Below are 21,812 nucleotides of genomic sequence, written 5' to 3'. Positions count from 1 at the left end.
ATCTAGTGTAACTAATGATGTACATGTGCAGCAAAGAAAGGACCCTTTTCATTTCGACAGTGAGGACGAACCCGATAGGCTAGTAATTAATTTTGCCAAAAATTAAAAGGGGGAGAAACTAAACAGAGTGAACAATTCTTTGATCTTTGAAGAAGTGCTGTGCAGATTTTCAGAGGCATTTGAGTGAGAGCTAGGACACTAAACATCTTTGAGTTGCCAGACTCAAATTATTCAGATTGAAAGGAATTTGTTTGTCTGTTTGTTCCGTCATATTCAATGCGTATTGTTCTCTTTAAAAAACATAGCGTAGCTAACAATGCTGAAGACCAAGAGCCTGACAGAATAAAGCGATGAGATAAACTACAGAACTAACATACAACTAACATACAAACACTAGGAAAGATGTCTTCACAATATTACTCCATATATGCAATAGCCTTACAGGAAATATGGTGGAACTGCAGAGACACCACTGGAGCTTTCTAGAATTCATGATTACCTCTATCAAAAAACCCTAGCCCCAGAGAACACCTAGCCCATACCCCCTAGGCACCTGTGTAGATTTGAGAAGACTAGTTAGGTGTAAGCAACATTGCACCAAAGAACATCCAATATAACAGTCTTCAAACTCCCCCTCTACATCACAACCGAACCCTCAGAATAACCTTCATTTGCACCTACACCGGTATTCTACATCATACAATTTTCCCTTTTTATGGCACACAGCAGTATTTACATCTAATTGCCATCAAAGGAGCTGGGAAGAAAAATACATTTCAAGCTTCTAGAGAACATACAGACTGGCCTTGCATCTCAGCCTGCTCTATTCTCCTCTGTTCCGCCTTAATGCTCCGGTGCTTAGCAATGACACCTTCATCAATCAAATTGCCCCAGGATCTGCTGATTAGGAAAAATACAGTATCGCCAAGGTGCAATGCCGTTGATGGGGCTCAAATCAGACCATTATCCACTTCATTAGAACATACGGCCGGAGAATCCTCATTATGAAGTTCACAGCAAAGTTCTGGGCCGTATTCATTAGGCACCAAATAGAAGAAAACAGACTGAAATAGAGAGGGACTGCCTGGCCTTGTCCAATAAAAAAATGCTCATTTTCGGATTCAAATATTTCCAAATGTCTCCCCTAATGAATACAATCCTGGAATTTAGTTTCTTGTGCATGCACACGGGGGTATTCAAGGTAAAGAAGTCTCAGAGCTAGTACTTTATATGAATAATTGATTAGACTGTGAATGAACACCACAGGATGGATGCTTCCATACTGCAATTTGCAAGTTAGATAGAATCTACTGTAAGTTGTAAAGATCACCAACTAATGGAAACAGACAATAATGGATGACTTAGTGAAGTGCATTCCCATACTTGTGTTGTTCTACCTATTCTTGTCCCTTTATTTATATAGATTTATTTTTACAGCCCTTCCACAGCGAGAGAGAAAGTAGACTAATTTGTCTTTCTATGGGGTAATAACGGGTTCTCATTCAGAGGGGTATGAAGGCCACCAAATACACCAGAGAGGGAGATGTCCACACACAGAAATAGGGAGAGAGATAGGAGAGAGAGAGACACACACATACACACATCAGACAAAAGCTATTTTGACAACACCCGCCCAGACAGTATCTAGATTCTAAGGCTTACCTTGGATGAGGATGTGCACTGACGTCGTCCTCGGTCTCCTGCTCGTCTGCACCGCACAGATGTATGGGCCCTCGTCGGTCATGTCCACATCCTCAATCTTTATGGTGAACTCCTCCTGATTGAGTGTAACAAGACTCACCCTGGGATCCACCGACCACTTGTCCTCGCCGGCGTACAGTATACTCGACCGGTTGAGCCAGGCCGTGTGTGTGACGATGTCCCCCTGTGGGCACCTGGAGGACGAGAAAGAAAAGAACATTGCCAAATCAAACACAGCAGGTGAGAGACCACAGCAGGCCCCATTTGCGATTTCACAGCCTTCCCTCGATGGCATACAGTGCCATGAAAAAGTATTTGCCTCCTTTCTGATTTTCTCTATTTTTGCATATTTTTGATATTGAATGTTATCAGATCTTCAACCAAAACCTAATATTAGATAACGGGAACCTGCATTTACAAATAACGAAACAAATGTATACTTATTTTACAATTGGCCCAGCATCGTCCGGGTTTGGCCGGGGTAGGCTGTCATTGTAAATAAGAATTTGTTTTGAAACTGACATGTCTAGTTAAATAAAAAGCACAAATAAAAAAGACAAATTATTTATTTAATTAACAAAGTTATGCAACATCTAATTCCCCAGTGTTTAAAAGTATTGCCCCCTTACATTCAATAACTGGTTGTGCCACATTTAGCTGCAATGACTGGAACCAAATGCTTCCTGTAGATGTTGATCGATCTCTCACATCGCTGTGGAGGTATTTTGGCCCAGCCTTGCATGCAAAACTGTTTAAACTCAGCGATATCTGCTCGTTTCAAGTCCTGCCGCAACATCTCAAAAAGGATTAGGTCTGGACTCTGAGTAGGCCATTCCTAAACTTCTAATTTGTTGCTTTTTAACCATTTTCATGTCTACTTGATTGTGTGTTTTGGATCATTGTCTTGCTGCATGACCCAGCTAAGCTTCAGCTCACAGACGGATGGCCTGACATTGTATTGTAGAGTTCTCTGTACCAGAGCAGAATTCATGGTTCCTTATATAAAGACAAGTCGTCCAGGTCCTGAGGGAGCAAAGCATCCCGCTTGACCGTTGGTATGAGGTTCTTAATGTGTTATTTTTCCTTTTGTTTCTTCGCCAGATATAATGGGACCTATCTAATCCAACAAGTGGACTCAAGTTTGACAAATAGCACCTGAAAGCACCTGGATGATCATCAAGACTCTTGGAAGAATGTTCTATGGACAGATGAGTCAAAATTATTACTTTTTGGATGGCATGGGTAGGCCGTCATGGTAAATACGAATTTGTTCTTAACCGACTTAACCGACTTAAATAAAGGTTAAATTGGGAACATGGCAACATGCCCATATATGGCCAAGGCTTTCGACTCTGTCAATCACCACATTCTTATCGGCAGACTCAACAGCCTTGGTTTCTCAAATGATTGCCTCGCCTGGTTCTCCAACTACTTCTCTGATAGAGTTCAGTGTGTCAAATCGGAGGGCCTGTTATCCGGACCTCTGGCAGTCTCTATGGGGGTGCCACAGGGTTCAATTCTCTGGCTGAATCTCTTCTCTGTATTCATCAATGATGCCGCTCTTGCTGCTGGTGGTTCTCTGATCCACCTCTATGCAGACGACACCATTCTGTATACCTCTGGCCCTTCTTTGGACACTGTGTTAACTAACCTCCAGACGAGATTCAATGCCATACAACTCTCCGTCCGTGGCCTCCAACTGCTCTTAAATGCAAGTGAAACTAAATGCATGCTCTTCAACCAATCGCTGCCCGAACCTGCCCTCGCATCCAGCATCACTACTCTGGACGGTTCTGACTTAGAATATGTGAACAACTACAAATACCTAGGTGTCTGGTTAGACTGTAAACTCTCATTCCAGGCTCACATTGAGCATCTCCAATCCAAAATTAAATCTTGAATCAGCTTCCTATTTCGCAACAAAGCATCCTTCACTCATGCTGCCAAACATATCCTGGTAAAACTGACCATCCTACCAATCTTCGACTTCGGCGATGTCATTTACAAAATAACCTCCAACATTCTACTCAACAAATTGGATGCAGTCTATCACAGTGCCATCCGTTTTGTCACCAAAGCCCCATATACTACCCACCACTGCGACCTGTACGCTCTCGTTGGCTGGCCCTCGCTTCATACTCGTCGCCAAACCCACTGGCTCCAGGTCATCTACAAGTCTCCGCTAGGTAAAGCCCCGCCTTATCTCAGCTCACTGGTCACCATAGCAGCACCCACCCGTAGCACGCGCTCCAGCAGGTATACCCCAAAGCCAATTCTTCCTTTGGCCGCGTTTCCTTACAGTTCTCTGCTGCCAATGACTGGAACAATCTGCAAAAATCACTGAAGCTGGAGACTCATATCTCCCTCACTAGCTTTAAGCACTAGCTGTCAGAGCAGCTCACAGATCACTGCACCTGTACATAGCACATCTGTAAATAGCTCATCCAACTACCTCATCCCCATACTGTGTTTATTTATCTTGCTCCTTTGCACCACAGTATCTCTACTTGCACATTAATCTTCTGCACATCTACCATTCCAGTGTTTAATTGTTATATTGTAATTACTTTGCCACCATGGCCTATTTATTGCCTTAACTCCCTTATCCTACCTCCTTTGCACACACTGTATATAGACTTTTTCTACTGTATTATTGACTGTATGTTTGTTTACTCCATGTGTAACTCTGTGTTGTTGTATGTGTCGAACTGCTTTGCTTTATCTTGGCCAGGTCGCAGTTGTAAATGAGAACTTGTTCTCAACTAGCCTACCTGGTTAAATAAAGGTGGGAAAAAAATCCAAAATGCAGCAATTTCAAGGATTTCACTGAGTTTCAGTTCATACAGTATAAGGAAATCAGTCAATTTAACCTGTTTGGGCTGCTAGGGGCAGTATTGAGTAGCCAGATAAAAGGTGCCCATTTCAAACGGCCTCGTCCTCAATTCTTGCTCGTACAATATGCATATTATTATTACTATTGGATAGAAAACACTCTCTAGTTTCTAAAACCGTTTGAATTATTTCTCTGAGTGAAACAGAAGTCATTCTGCAGTACACTTCCTGACCAGGAAGTGGAAAGTCTGAAACCGAGGCTCTCTTCTACTTCCTGCCTATAAATGGTCACTAGATCTATTAGTATACATGCACGTCATACACCTTCCCCTGGGTGTCAAGAGGCTGTGAGAGAAGAAATGAGGTGATTATCTTGGTCTGAGATGGAACACATCATCTTGGAATGACGTGTCCCCCATTTTCGGTACTCTGAAGAGCGCGACGTGGACAGTGGGATTGCCTTCTCTTTAGCTGCCGTAATAGGCGAGTACTATCTCCGGCTTTGATTTTATTTGATACTTTACGATGATATGGTGACATGTATGTTTTTTCAATATAGTTTCATCAGATTATTGAACATTTTTCGGGAGTTTTGCCGTGTTCCGTTCTCTTCCGTTTGTTGACATGGAGAGATTCGCGCCACTTGGCTAGTGTGCATGCTAGTTGAAGAGGGAAAGTTGCCGTTCTAAATCCAAACAACGACTGTTCTGGACAAAGGACACCTTGTCCAACATTCTGACGGAAGATCACCAAAAGTAAGAAACATTTTATGATGCTATTTCATATATCTGTCGTGCATGTGAACTGGTCGTCGGCGCCCAAGTGTTTCTGGCTATTGTGGCTACGCTAATCTAACGCTACATTTTGTTTTCGCTGTAAAACACTTAATAAATCGGAAATATTGTCTGGAATCACAAGATGCCTGTCTTTCATTTGCTGTACACTATGTATTTTTCAGAAATGTTTTATGATGAGTAATTAGGTATTTGACGTTGGTGTCTGTAATATTATGGCTGCTTTCGGTGCAATTTCATATTGTAGCTGCAATGTAAACTATGATTTATACCTGAAATATGCACATTTTTCGAACAAAACATATGCTATACAATAAATATGTTATCAGACTGTCATCTGATGAAGTTGTTTCTTGGTTAGTGGCTATTTATATCTTTATTTGGTCGAAATTGTGATAGCTACTGATGGAGTAAAAAACTGGTGGAGTAAAAAAAGTGGTGTCTTTTGCTAACGTGGTTAGCTAATAGATTTACATATTGTGTCTTCCCTGTAAAACATTTTAAAAATCGGACATGTTGGCTGGATTCACAAGATGTGTACCTTTCATATGCTGTATTGGACTTGTTAATGTGTGAAAGTTAAATATTTTAAAAAATATATATTTTGAATTTCGCGCCCTGCACTTGAAGTGGCTGTTGTCATAAGTGTACCGACGCCGGGCTGCAGCCATAAGAAGTTAAATAAATTCATCAGGCCCTAATCTATGGATTTCACATGACTGGGAATACTGTTGGCCACAGATACCTTTTAAAAAAGGTAGGGGGGTGGATTAGAAAACCAGTCAGTATCTGGTGTGACCACCATTTGCCTCATGCAGCACGACACATCTCCTTCGCATAGAGTTGATCAGGCTGTTGATCGTGTGTCCCATTCCTCTTCAATGGCTGTGCGAAATTGCTGGATATTGGCAGGAACTGGAACACCCTGTCGTACATGTCAATCCAGAGCAGCCTAAACATGCTCAATGGGGACATGTCTGGTGGGTATGCAGGCCATGGAAGAACAGACATTTTCAGCTTCCAGGAAAAGATCCTTGCGACATGGGGCTGTGCATCATCATGCTGAAACATGAGGTGATGGCGGCGGATGAATGTCACAACAATGGGCCTCATACCGTGATGAAATCATCTCTGTACATTCAAATTGCTATCAATAAAAAGCAATTGTGTTCGTTGTCCGTTGCTTATGCCTGCCCATGCCATAACCCCACAGCCACCATAGGGCACTGTGCTCACAACGTTGACATCAGCAAACCGCTCACCTACACCACGCCACACACGTGGTCTGCTGTTGTGAGGCCAGTTGGATGTACTGCCAAATTCTCTAAAACAGTTCTGGGGGAGGATCATGGTAGAGAAATGAACATTAAATTATCTGGCAACAGCTTTTTTGTTGGACATTCCTGCAGTCAGCATGCCAATTGCACACTCCCTCAACTTGAGACATCTGCGGCATTGTGTTGTGTGACAAAACTGCACATTTTAGTGTGGCCTTTTATTGTCCCCAGCACAAGCTGTAATGATCATGCTGTTTAATCAGCTTCTTGATATATGTCACACCTGCCAGGTGGATGGATTTTCTTGGCAAAGGAGAAATGCTCACTAACAGGAATGTAAACAAATTTGTGAACAAAATTTGAGAGAAATAAGCTTTTGTGCCTATGGAAAATTTCGGGGATCTTTAATTTCAGCTCATGAAACCAACACTTTACATGTTGCGTTTATATTTGTGTTCAGTGTTCTTTGACAAATTAACTTCTGTCAATAAATTGCTATATTGATTATGCTAACTATGTTAAATAATATGCAATTATAGTAGGAGCTAATGAAAATGTTAGCAAACTACTATTCGCGCCATGCCTTTAACTTTAGGTCTTACTGTTATATAATGACTTGACGGTCACATGAGAAGACTTACAAGGTAGTGCAAGTGTATGTGTATGTGTGTACAATGTGTGCCCACGCAACTCCAATTAACGGAAAGCTGAGACCTTCCTTAGGCATAGGGTTGCAAAGGGCCGGAAATTTCCAGATTTTTTCCAGAAATTGTCCATGGGAAGTTAAGCCCGGGAATTTTGTTTAAATTCATCAAAAAAGTTAGCTTATAACAGTGAACCTTTTTTGTGGGATAGACATAAAGCAATTATTGGTCTTGTGGCATATTTTTGTTAAACTATTCCCAATTCAAAAGGAATTGCAACCCTCTGCATGCACAATGCATTCTTCCATCCTTGCTGTCCCCAGTCCACCTGGCCTTGCTGCTGTTCCAGTTTCAACTGTTCTGCCTGCGGTTATGGAACCCCTACATGTCCCAGACCTGCTGTTTTCAACTCTTAATGATCGGCTATGAAAAGCCAACTGACATTTATTCCTGATTATTATTTGACCATGCTTGTCATTTATGGACATTTTGAACATCTTGGCCATGTTCTGTTATAATCTCCACCCGGCACAGCCAGAAGAGGACTGGCCACCCCTCATAGCCTGGTTCCTCTCTAGGTTTCTTCCTAGGTTTTGGCCTTTCTAGGGAGTTTTTCCTAGCCACCGTGCTTCTACACCTGCATTGCTTGCTGTTTGGGGTTTTAGGCTGGGTTTCTGTACAGCACTTCGAGATATTAGCTGATGTACGAAGGGCTATATAAAATAAACTTGATTGATTGATTGATGTGCAGTGCACTCTTCCATCACTTGTACAGGTAAGCTTTGATTACAATACTGGGTGGGGTGAATATATATGACATACATGATTTTTTGTTAACTTCTTATGGCTACAGAGGCAGTATTGAGTAGATGGGATGAAAGGTGCCCAGAGGTGCCCATAATGAACTGCCTGCTCCTCAGTCCCAGTTGCTAATATATGCATATTATTATTAGTATTGGATAGAAAACACTCTGAAGTTTCTAAAACTGTTTGAATGATGTCTGTGAGTATAACAGAACTCATATTGCAGGCAAAAACCTGAGAAGAAATCCAAACAGGAAGTGGGAAATCTGAGGTTGGTTGATTTTCAACCCAGCCACTATTGAATACACAGTGGGATATGGATCTGTTTGCACTTCCTACGGCTTCCACTAGATGCCAACAGTCTGTAGAACCTTGTCTGATGCCTCTACTGTGAAGTGGGGCCGAAGGAGACAGGAATTAGTCAGGTCTACCATGACCTGACCATGCTCTGACCATGCGCGTTCACATGAGAGGGAGCTCTGTTCCATCGCACATCTGAAGTCAATGGTATTCTCCGGTTGGAACGTTATTCAAGATTTATGTTAAAAACATTCTAAAGATTGTTTGACATGTTTCTACTGACTGTTACGGAACTTTTTGACATTTCGTCTGCTTTTAGTGAACGCGCTTAGTGACTTTGGATTCGTTTACCAAACACGCAAAAAAATTGCTATTTGGACATAAATGATGAACATTACCGAACAAAACGAACATTTCTTGTGGAAGTGGGAGTCCTGGGAGTGCATTCCGACGAAGATCAGCAAAGGTAAGTGAAGATTTATAATACTATTTGTCACGGCTCCTCCTCTGCAGTGCAGGGGGCGGTTCCTCCTGCAGGCAGAGGGTCGTTAGTGATTGGAGCCACCTGGGCTCAGGGTATAAAACTGCTTCACTAATCACCTCTCTCTCTCTCTGCTCCTCCAGGTATGATCCTGTTTTGTTTGTTCCTTTGTAGTTTTGCATAGTTTTCACTCAGTCATATTCACACACACAGATTCACGCATCCATGCACTTTACATACACCTTACATTATGATACTTCCACACCTCATTCCTTTTTCTTTGTTTAAAGTTAATAGTTTTGTTTATAATAAAGAACACTTTTAATTGGCCTATACCTGTTGTTCGTGTCCCCTCATTTTTGTCACAGGCTATGAGCCGGCTTGTGACAAGTGGGGGCTCATCCGGGATTTTTTTTATCAACAATCTCAATCTGATAATGTTCAGCAATTTCAATTAACTGATCCTTAGTACACAACTCTAAGGCTACCTCTGAAGGAGCTTGAACAAAACTACTCAAACTGGAAGACATTTTCCTCAACCAATACAACTATTACAAATGCTCCAGAAAACACACAACTCACCTGCTGTTTGTCTGGGTTCAAGGACAGGAGCCACACCCCACTATCCTCCAAAAACAACTAACTAACTGGCCCTGGTCTTCGTGCAGTCACATGTGGTGGGGTTTTATGCACACAAAACCAGTGGAGTGGAAAAGACAACCAGAAACTGGCGGCCCTGCCATAACCACGGAGGTGCTCCCGAGCCGATGTAGGGGAAAAGGGAAAGGGATGCTCTACCCACGTTCACTGCCACCTAAAACAAAAACACCACAAGCCTCCTATTGACACTCGCTGATATGCCTGAACAGGAGAGGACTCCCACCTGAACAAAACCCAGAAAAACACAGAGTGAATTGCTTAGCTACCAAACTAACTGAACCAAAAGAACACATGGCTCTCAACGCTCTCTTCAACAAAATTGGCCCAACCAAAACATCCCCTCAAACAAAAATCTTTGGGCAAACTAAACTAAACCAACCCAAGTTAACTACTATCCCGGATGAGCCCCCACTTGTCACAAGCCGGCTCATAGCCTGTGACAAAAATGAGGGGACACGAACAACAGGTATAGGCCAATTAAAAGTGTTCTTTATTATAAACAAAACTATTAACTTTAAACTAAGAAAAAGGAATGAGGTGTGGAAGTATCATAATGTAAGGTGTATGTGAAGTGCATGGATGCGTGAATATGTGTGTGTGAACATGACTGAGTGAAAACTATGCAAAACTACAAAGGAACAAACAAAACAGGATCATACCTGGAGGAGCAGAGAGAGAGAGAAGTGATTAGTGAAGCAGTTTTATACCCTGAGCCCAGGTGGCTCCAATCACTAACGACCCTCTGCCTGCAGGAGGAACCGCCCCCTGCACTGCAGAGGAGGAGACGTGACATATTTATGAGTTTTGTTGATTGCACAATTTGGCGGGTAAATGTATGGCTTCCTTTTGTGGCTGAACGCTGTTCTCAGATTATTGAATATTGTGCTTTTGCCGTAAAGCTTTTTGAAATCTGACACAGCGGTTGCATTAAGAACAAGTGTATCTTTAATTCTATGTAAAAGATGTATCTTTCATCAAAGTTTATGAGTTTATGTATTTATGTTATTTGACGTGGCTCTGCAATTTCTCCGGATATTTTGGAGGCATTTCTGAACATGGCGCCAATGTAAACTGAGGTTTTTGGATATAAATATGAACTTTATCGAACAAAACATATGTATTGTGTAACATGAAGTCTTATGAGTGTCATCTGATGAAGATCATCAAAGGTTAGTGATTCATTTTATCTCTTTCTGCTTTTTGTGACTCCTGTCTTTGGCTGGAAAAATGGCTGTGTTTTTCTGTGATTTTGCGGTGACCTAACAATTGTTTGTGGTGCTTTTGCTGTAAAGCCTATTTGAAATCAGACACTTTGGTGGGATTAACAACAAGATTTCCTTTAAAATGGTATAAGATACATGTTTGAAGAATTTTAATTATGAGATTTCTGTTGTTTTGAATTTGGCGCCCTGCACTTTCACTGGCTGTTGTCATATCATCCTGTTAACGGGATTGCAGCCATAAGAAGTTTTTAACTAGTAAATAGTAGCCTAGAGCAAAGTGTGTTTAAATCATTTCTAACTTGTTAACAATTTCTGATAGCTAGTTTTTGCTACCATGTGGGTTTTAGCTTGCTTGAGCTTGCTAACTGCAGCGTGTTAATTCACCTGTTTCCATACATGTTTAATTTAAAAACCTTTATCTTGCAAAGGAGTTGTTTAATCTAACTGCTTAACTACTTATCGGTACATGGATTTTTTTTTTTTTTTTTTTTTTTACAAATATTTTTCTAATATCTTTACAGTAAAATGCCACGGGCACCATCTGATGTGTGGAGACATTTCACTGCAGCTAATTTAGAAGGAAAATCTGTGTACATTTGCAAAAACTGTGCCAAATCATATGTGAAGTATGCAACAAAGATGCAGAATCATCTGAGGGAACTTCATGCTAAGGGAACTTTATTCACTTAAAATCTAATGAAATTTGATTTGAAGTGCATAAAGTTCCCTCAGCGCTCACAACAAGCAACCTCTGACAAAAAGTCCCTCTACTTATATTTGAGGTTAAAATGATGAATCAGACACCTTATCGATAGCAACAGCTCATGGTCCTCCTGGAATCAGAATTATTTTTGACTCCATGGAGGAACGTAGTCAGAGAAATGCTGATGAATGTCTTGCTCGAGCTGTGTATGTAACTGATTCACCTCTGATGCTCACAGACAATGTGTATTGGAATAGATTTCTGAATGTTCTTCGCCCAGCATACACCCCTCCAACCAGACATGCTTTATCTACTCTTTTGCTGGATGCAGAGTTCAACAGAGTTCAAGTGAAGGTAAAACAAATCATAGAGAAAGCAGACTGTATTGCAATCATCTCTGATGGGTGGTTGAATGTTCGTGGGCAAGGAATAATTAACTACATCATCTCCACCCCTGAACCAGTATTCTACAAGGGCACAGACACAAGGGACAACAGACACACCGGTCTCTACATTGCAGATGAGCTGAAGGCAGTCATCAATGACCTTGGACCACAGACGGTATTTGCACTGGTGACAGACAATGCTGCAAACATGAAGGCTGCTTGGTCTAAAGTGGAGGAGTCCTACCCTCACATCACACCCATTGGATGTGCTGCTCATACATTGAATCTGCTCCTCAAGGACATCATGGCACTGAAAACAATGGATCAACTCTACAAAAGAGCCAAGGAAATGGTTAGGTATGTCAAGGGTCATCAAGTTATAGCAGCAATCTACCTCACCAAGCAAAGTGAGAAGAGTACGAGCACCACATTGAAGCTGCCCAGCAACACCTGTTGGGGTGGTGTTGTCATCATGTTTGACAGTCTCCTGGAGGGGAAGGAGTCTCTCCAAGAAATGGCCATATCACAGTCTACCGATATGGACAGTCCCATCAAGAGGATCCTCCTGGATGATGTACTTTGGGAGAGAGTGGTAAGCAGCCTGAAACTCCTGAAACCTATAGCAGTAGTCATTGCACAGATTGAGGGAGACAATGCCATCCTGTCTGATGCTCAGACTATGCTTGCAGATGTAAGAGAAGAAATCCGTACTGCCCTGCCCACTTCATTGTTGCTCCAAGCAGAGGAAACTGCAGTTCTGAAATACATCAAAAAGCGTGAAGACTTCTGCTGAAGCCCATACACACCGCAGCGTACATGTTGGACCTCAAGTATGATGGCAAGAGCATCCTGTCTGGTGCAGAGATCAACAAGGCCTATGGTGTCATCACTACCGTGTCTCACAACCTTGGCCTGGATGAGGGCAAGGTTCTTGGCAGTCTGGCGAAGTACACTTCCAAGCAAGGGCTTTGGGATGGAGATGAGATATTTTTGCACGACTGCCATATTGCATCAGCCACCTGGTGGAAGGGACTTTGTGGATCTGAGGCTCTTTCCCCTGTTGCCGCCATCATCCTCCAAATATCACTAACATCAGCCGCCTCAGAGCGCAACTGGTCCTTGTTTGGGAACACACACACCAAAGCACGCAACTGGATGACCAATACAAGGGTTGAAAAATTGGTGGCCATCCGGGCAAATTTTAGGCTTTTTAAGCCTGACAACGAGCCATCCTCAACAAGGTTGGAAAGTGACTGACGACGAGGCCTCAGAGTATGATGTTCAAGAGGTGTACATTGAGGAGGTCCAGGGAGAAGACATGGAAGCCTGAGAGGAAGACAACCAAAACTTTAGTTTCTAGACTATCATTTTACAGAGTTATGTTGAAAATGTTTTTGGGAGATGCGATGGATCATTGGGGAGCATTCAACATTCCCTTTCTTTTGAGGGGACACAAAATATATGCAAAAATGAGGGGACACCATCGATCACCACATTCTTTTGGAGAGACTGGAAACCCAAATTGGTCTACACGGACAAGTTCTGGCCTGGTTTAGATCTTATCTGTCGGAAAGATATCAGTTTGTCTCTGTGAATGGTTTGTCCTCTGACAAATCAACTGTACATTTCGGTGTTCCTCAAGGTTCCGTTTTAGGACCACTATTGTTTTCACTATATATTTTACCTCTTGGGGATGTTATTCGAAAACATAAATGTTAACTTTCAATGCGGATGACACACAGCTGTACATTTCAATGAAACATGGTGAAGCCCCAAAATTGCCCTCGCTAGAAGCCTGTGTTTCAGACATAAGGAAGTGGATGTCTGAAAACGTTCTACTTTTAAACTCGGACAAAACAGAGATGCTTGTTCTAGGTCCCAAGAAACAAAGAGATCTTCTGTTAAATCTGACAATTAATCTTGATGGTTGTAAAGTCGTCTCAAATAAAACTGTGAAGGACCTCGGCGTTACTCTTGACCCTGATCTCTCTTTTGACGAACATATCAAGACTGTTTCAAGGACAGCTTTTTTCCATCTACGTAACATTGCAAAAATCTGAAATTTTCTGTCCAAAAATGGTGCAGAAAAATTAATCCATGCATTTGTTACTTCTAGGTTAGACTACTGCAATGCTCTACTTTCCGGCTACCCGGATAAAGCACTAAATAAACTTCAGTTAGTGCTAAATACGGCTGCTAGAATCCTGACTAGAACCAAGAAATTTGATCATATTACTCCAGTGCTAGCTTCCCTACACTGGCTTCCTGTTAAGGCAAGGGCTGATTAAGGTTTTACTGTTAACCTATAAAGCGTTACATGGGCTTGCTCCTACCTATCTTTCCGAGTTGGTCCTGCCGTACATACCTACACGTACGCTACGGTCACAAGACGCAGGCCTCCTAATTGTCCCTAGAATTTCTAAGCAAACAGCTGGAGGCAGGGCTTTCTCCTATAGATCTCCATTTTTATGGAACGGTCTGCCTACCCATGTGAGAGACGCAGACTCGGTCTCAACCTTTAAGTGTTTACTGAAGACTTATCTCTTCAGTAGGTCATATGATTGACTGGCCCAGGAGTGTGAAGGTGAACGGAAAGGCTCTGGAGCAACGAACCGCCCTTGCTGTCTCTGCCTGGCCGGTTCCCCTCTCTCCACTGGGATTCTCTGCCTCTAACCCTATTACAGGGGCTGAGTCACTGGCTTACTGGTGCTCTTTCATGCCGTCCCTAGGAGGGGTGCGTCTCTTGAGTGGGTTGAGTTACTGACGTGATCTTCCTGTCTGGGTTGGCACCCCCCCCCCCTTGGTTTGTGCTGTGGTGCAGATCTTTGTGGGCTATACTCGGCCTTGTCTCAGGATTGTAAGTTGGTGGTTGAAGATATCCCTCTAGTGGTGCGGGGGCTGTGCTTTGGCAAAGTGGGTGGGGTTATATCCTTCCTGTTTGGCCCTGTCCGGGGGTATCATCGGATGGGGCCACAGTGTCTCCTGACCCCTCCTGTCTCAGCCTCCAGTATTTATGCTGCAGTAGTTTATGTATCGGGGGGCTAGGGTCAGTTGGTTATATCTGGAGTACTTCTCCTGTCTTATCCAGTGTCCTGTGTGAATTTAAGTATGCTCTCTCTAATTCTCTCCTTCTCTCTTTCTTTCTCTCTCTCGGAGGACCTGAGCCCTAGGACCATACGTCAGGACTACCGGGCATGATGACTCCTTGCTGTCCCCAGTCCACCTGGCCTTGCTGCTGTTCCAGTTTCAACTGTTCTGCCTGCGGTTATGGAACCCCTACCTGTCCCAGACCTGCTGCTTTCAACTCTTAATGATCGGCTATGAAAAGCCAACTGACATTTATTCCTGATTATTATTTGACCATGCTTGTCATTTATGAACATTTTGAAAATCTTGGCTCTCTCTAATTCTCTCCTTCTCTCTTTCTTTCTCTCTCTCGGAGGACCTGAGGCCTAGGACCATACGTCAGGACTACCGGGCATGATGACTCCTTGCTGTCCCCAGTCCACCTGGCCTTGCTGCTATTCCAGTTTCAACTGTTCTGCCTGCGGTTATGGAACCCCTACCTGTCCCAGACCTGCTGTTTTCAACTCTTAATGATCGGCTATGAAAAGCCAACTGACATTTATTCCTGATTATTATTTGACCATGCTTGTCACTTATGAACATTTTGAACATCTTGGCCATGTTCTGTTATAATCTCCACCCGGCACAGCCAGAAGAGGACTGGCCACCCCTCATAGCCTGGTTCCTCTCTAGGTTTCTTCCTAGGTTTTGGCCTTTCTAGGGAGTTTTTCCTAGCCACCGTGCTTCTACACCTGCATTGCTTGCTGTTTGGGGTTTTAGGCTGGGTTTCTGTACAGCACATTGAGATATTAGCTGATGTACGAAGGGCTATATAAAATAAACTTGATTTGATTTGATTTTGTTGTTCAGTGAAATCATCCCATGTGAAGAGTCAACTCATTTAATTAAAGTTCAATTAATTTCTTTGGGAGGAATTAATCATTTGCAATTATGTCTACTTATGATAAGGTAAAAAGTTTATGTTTCTGTCTCCATATGATATGGTATATATATCCAATACAAAAAACATCTACATTTAAATGGTATTAATATTAATTTGCATATATTTCCATTAATTCCCATAGTTTCCCGTTAATTCCCACGGAAAGTTTCCACATGTGAATATTCCCCAAAATGTGCAACCCTACTTAGGCACTTTGCTGGAAGAGATCCAACAGAACACACTGTAACCTCTTTGGCTGGTTTTGTATTTATCCTTTATTTAAACTAGAGATCACATTGAGATTTACATATATTTTACAAGTGAACGCTGGCCAAGAAAGACCGTAAACACAACATGAAACACAAATTAAAACATACAAATACATGGAAGTTAAAACCTGTGCATAGTACAGACAAGATTTTAAAAAAACACGCTTTAAAACGTGCAATTTGTGGTAAGAGACCCTCCAATCTGACTTAAAATCATAAATTGGAATAAAATGATCCAGTTTCAGGTCCTTCTGCAAAGTGTTCCAAGGTGATGGGGCAGCAAAGCTAAAAGCAGTCTTACAAGATATCACGGCCTTTCTCCAATATGGGAAAGTCATAGTCATACGCATAGGGCCTACCTATATTAACACAAATACTCGTAAGTGCAAAAAGAAGCTGCAGTTTCAACCCAAAGGCAAGAAAACGTAGAAAGACATGGCAGCAAATGCAATTTTAAGAGCAAGTCCTGAAAAACGTGCCTAAAACTGGCATGATACAGGCGTTTGCTAACCTGAACAACAACTCTTAACATAATCCCCAGACTACCATATCTTTGACAGAAAATTGAATAATTCAACAAACGGTAATTCAAGGTAGCACTAGACTTTTTTTTTAACTGTTGAATCATCTTTTTGGGATCCATTGACAACACAGTATGACAAATTCTTCTACAAAACATCTTCTAATTCTTCATTACAAACTATAAATGATGTTAATGAATTCCTGATCAATCCCTGACCAAATTACCCATTGACAGACATAATGGCGTCTAATGCCTTATTTTGCCCTGTTGGATTACTTTCTTTCACAAAGGGTAACCTCCAAAATCACCAGGGAGCGGTCTGAGGTAAATGTAGTTGATTTTTCCTTGATACTGAGACAAATGTGTCCCATGGTGAACGTAACCAAAAAGCCTACAAGGATTTGTTGCCAGTAACACCTAGAGGAGATGCATTGCGAGGTGCAAAAAGTACAAGGTTGTCGAGCAAGCCACATGGTGCATTAGCAACTCTCCCAGGGCATTCTGGTCCGACTCAAAAATAGAAATGTCAACTTTTTACTCAACATTCAGGTCTTTCCATCCAATGCTCAAAGTGCCATAGTGAGGCGTTTTATTTATTCCAGACTCCAGAAACCTTACAGAAGACACAACTGAGGAGAGCAAGGCAGAAGATTGGAGAACCCTACTTGGTACTTTTGAATGTAAAGAAACTCAGCAGCATGTTGAGAGGCGCTGGGGGAGAGGGAATAGGAAGGTGTTGGAAAGAAATTGTGATTGACATGGTGATGTGAGGATAAAATAGACATACGGAAGAGGTCCGCTTAAGTTGTAGCACTTTCTTGGGCCTCTGAGATTGCAAAGCCTTTTGAGAGCAAACAATATACCTCTCAGGTGGCATGTTATTGATTATACAGTAAAAAGAATCTCGACTTGCAAAAAGCCCTCGCCTGCTAAGGGGGTGTTGTGTCGTTAAAGGTCCAATGCAACCGATTGTTTCTCAATATCAAATCATTTCTGGATAACAATTAAGTACCTTGCTGTGATTTTTTTTAAATTGAAATTGTCAAAAACAAACAAAATTGCTTTTAAGCAACAAGCAATTTCTCAACCCTATTTTTTCCTAGGAATGTCTGGGAGTGGTCTGAGTGGGGAGGGGAAAACTGAAAATTATCTGCTATTGGCAGAGAGGTTTGGAACTCTTTTTCTTATTGGTCTAGTAACTAATTTACCTCCTGGTGTCACCAGGCAGGCAAAAACTCCATCCCACCAAAACAGGCTGAAATTTCAGGCAGTCTTTTCAAACAATTTCACAGTATTATTCCAACCTCAGTGTGGAGATAAAAATAAAACACAGGAAAATCACGTTGTTGACTGCTCTTGGCCTTTAAGCAAGAGGCCCTGCTTTTGAAAACATGTGCTATGCAAGGTCGGCATAGAGTACAGTGTGTTCAACCTCCACACCAAGTCCCCATAATGCCTACAAATAAAGAAATGAATGAATAAATATTTCATCCTGCACTATTCACTCTTATCACTGTTGCACAGAAGGCAAACCAATTTAATCCAAATAAAGTGTCGACCCTTTCAGCACTATGAAAGGGATCCAACTACAGCATAGGAGGAAGTAAAAATCAAGCAGTGGAATAAATAACTTCTAGCCTCTTTCCTGATGCACTCTGACAAAAGCACTGTGCGAATAAAAAAAAGACATGCCGTTTCTCTTCCCCACAATTAGAGGTTGCAAGTGTTCTTTGTTCACTGCGAGCTTCAATGGAGTTGGTTAATGTACGATGCCGTGTCATCATTGGCTAGTTCACAAGGAATACAATAATTTATGTTTTAAGTACTACAAAAGATGAAGATACATTTTGGCATGGTTGAGATGTATTCAAAAGTATGGACGGCTCTGCAAAGAGGCTGCATACAAATTTAAAACTAATAGCTTACTCTCTTCAAATACAAAAGCTAGAATGGAAATGTTGGTTTCCAATTACATACATATTTTATATTTGGCTGTAGGCTGTTCTGGCTGGTTTTATGTATTTTGGAAGGTCCACAGGCAGTTAATGTAAGGGCTCTGTACTGGGAATATCAAACAAAATGTTGCGCTAAATTAAGCTTATTAGTCTGAAGGATTCTCATGAATTTCAATGAGGAGACTGTATGTGGATGTATTGCCATGGCCTTTAAACATCAGATATCTTTTGGGTCATTGCAGATCAGTGGAGAAACATTGCTATGACCAGAGTATTCTATTAAGGTATTTGAATACACATATTTCTGTGTTTGATTAACCTGTAGCAGTACAAGGTAATTTTCTATGGAGACAACTTAATGTCAATAGTATTGAGTTATAATTAGTAATATCCCTAACCAAACATATAAAACTGAAAGCAAAAAGGGAATAAATGTGCCGTAAGCAAAGAAAATGTGATTCAAACGTGTAAAAATAAATACATTTGAAAGCATTCAGAGGAAGGGAGCACTACCATTGATCACTCAATCTCTAGAGATTGAACAAAATCAACACAAATGTATCCCATTAAATGATATCCCGATAAATATTATCATCCGACGACCAAAGACAGATTTCCTATTTGAGAGCACCATAACAACTGTAACTATGTGCAGCTAAATGAGACTATCACCAGTCTTAACTCAGGTACCATCTCTGAATAAGAATGGTACCCACTTGCTCAACCCCATTATATTCAAATCAGTAGCTGTCACTTTAATGACACACTATATCTTGTCATATGAACTTCAGTGCATGACGAACGTGAGGTCATGATCATTTGAGGGATTTGTATTAATGTTCATCCATAAATAAAGTTACATAATAATCTGACACCTGTGCTTACTGGATTTGTCCGTCATCTGTAAAAAGCATTGAATTAATGTAAAAAATGGCCTGTATTATTTGACCTGTGTTATCAGTGGGCAAACATTGCAGAAAGAAATGTCATAAATAGAACTGACGTGATTCCTTAGTCTACATGCCAGAGAGGCATATCTGTTCTATATAACATATTTCAACAGAACGGTCGACAAAGTAGTACCCTGCTGAACACGCCCCCAGCACTATGTAAATTAAACATCACAGACCTGTTGTTGTTGCATGAAAGGGGCATTTTAAGAGTCTCTGTTGCAAGTAAAGTAAAAAATATTGTTTATTCAACCTTGAAATGATGCACTTTGAAATAGTTTCTCTCTCCAGTGTTTATGCAGAGGCAGTGTAATGCTGACCTTTAGTACTCAAGTAGAAAAGGTCGCTGATGTGATTTAAATGCACTTTCAAGGAACACCGCCATGGCCAATCCTGTATTATTCTTGGTGTACCAACACAAATGAGTATCTGTCAGTGCTCCAAGGTGACAGCTAAGAAGAATAACTACATAACTCAAACAAACATCATGCCGTCAGCGACCTTAACTAACCTTAAAAAAAATGTTTTTAAAAATAGAGTTGAATGTTTTTACAAAAGCGCATGTCAATGCATTACCCTTAGAGTAAGTGCCTATATTAGCACACAATGAAAATGCCAATATTTCCTGTTAAAGACAACTACAGTAAATGTAAAAAACAATGCGTGTGGAACTACCTGATATTGAACATATAAATCAATTACATGGCGGGTTGGGTAAAATGGCATTTGATTACCTGGGAATCGACTTTATATCAGCATCAGAGGCTACATACAGTAAGCTTATTTGGAAATTACATTTTACCACAAGCAGCTTTGATTGCTTTGAGACAAAGTTATATATTTATTTTTGGTTGGCTTAGATTGATTAACAATCCATGTACCCAGGAGAAATAAACAGATGTATAACTCCTGGAGAACCTCCAGACCACATTAGTATTTCGAATAGTCGACATGTCATTGCAGAATGGCGTCCCTGTGACTGCTAGGCCATTTGTACGTCTTCCATAGGCTATCACCACTGATCATGAATCTGCATCTGTTCAGTCGGTTCAACATTGCGAAATGATTTAGCATAGCATAACGTGGCATTTTACAGGGCTGGGTAGGTTACTTTCTAAATGTAATCTGTTACAGTTACTAGTTACCTGTCCAACATTGTAATGTAACTTTTGGATTATAAATTAGTCAAATTGATTTACCTGAACATGACCCAAAAATGAAGGACTTACTAGCCTACTCTGTTATTTATGTTTTTGTTGTTATGGAGGACTGATGGGGCTCATTGTAGGGACGTTGAACTTCAGCCTGCTGCACAGACACTGTGGAGGCTCTAGCCTAGAGCGCCCAGTTAAATTGTGTTTGAGAGCACTTTTTTAAACTCTATAAAATGGTTAAATATGTAATTGTTGCTACAGCTTGTGAGTAAATTAGCTTTGCACGAGCCAGAACGGCTCATGCACTATCTCCTGTTTCTGTAGCATGAGGCGTTTGATGTACACGTAGACCGCCTGGACAGGACGCTAGCAGGGCTTTACCTCTAATCTATCTCCTTAATACTGAGTGCCAAGCAGAGATGCATCAGGTCATATTTTTACAGTCTTTGGTATGACTCTTACAGGGATTGAGTTCACAACCTTCCAATCTCAGGGTGGACACTAACCACAAAGCCAATGAGTTGGTCAGCTTGTGAGTGGGCAACATATACTATGATCCTAAATTGACATGTTTAATTATTTTGTCATATTCAATTATTTTATTTTGCGCTCATTTCCCTAATGTGGACAGTTTGTGCAATTACCTTACACAAGCTTGCATTTTCTATCACAAATTGAGCGGAAGTACACATCCTTTTTACATCACGTCGGTGAAGTTAATATAAAAGTTTATAGTCATCAAGATGATACTAAATCGATTTCTTTAAAACATTGTGGCACAAGGAGATGAGTTGATAAATGGCTACTACAGGTTCTCATCTATCGGCAGGTACATGTAGTATACCCAAGTTCGTTGTGTTTGTCTTTTAGAAAAGCGCAAAAGGAACATGTCACCATGGTTATAGTCCCAGTTCCATTGATTTCTATAGAATATCGATGTGAGTGATTCATTTGTGCACGGTATTGATAATAATAGATCAAGCTAATCAATTCCAGTTTAGAGTTGCTGCTTGGTAAATCTTGGTGTGTGTGCAGTTTACTAATTTAGAAAATTGTGTAGGGAGTCATTTTTATGCTTGGCTTCAAAATATCACAACCTCTTTAAACATTTTTATTATGAATTTGGACATTTAAAACCATTGTTTAA

The 21,812-nt window shown here is 41.2% G+C and overlaps 1 protein-coding gene across 2 annotated transcripts in view; it reads right to left on the bottom strand.

The window, feature by feature from the left end:
• Positions 1-21,812, bottom strand: part of LOC120056483 (opioid-binding protein/cell adhesion molecule-like) — a 146,257-nt gene that overhangs the window by 56,716 nt on the left and 67,729 nt on the right. For both annotated transcript variants that reach the window (XM_039004654.1, XM_039004655.1), the window contains exon 2: positions 1,663-1,895. In XM_039004654.1, the coding sequence (XP_038860582.1) occupies positions 1,663-1,895 (233 nt within the window). The remainder of the gene's footprint in view (positions 1-1,662; positions 1,896-21,812) is intronic.

The sequence above is a fragment of the Salvelinus namaycush genome, chromosome 12 (genome assembly GCF_016432855.1).
Source record: "Salvelinus namaycush isolate Seneca chromosome 12, SaNama_1.0, whole genome shotgun sequence".
Taxonomy (NCBI): domain Eukaryota; kingdom Metazoa; phylum Chordata; class Actinopteri; order Salmoniformes; family Salmonidae; genus Salvelinus; species Salvelinus namaycush.
Note: the sequence above shows the minus strand (reverse complement) of the source record. Positions and strands in the feature narration are given on the sequence as shown.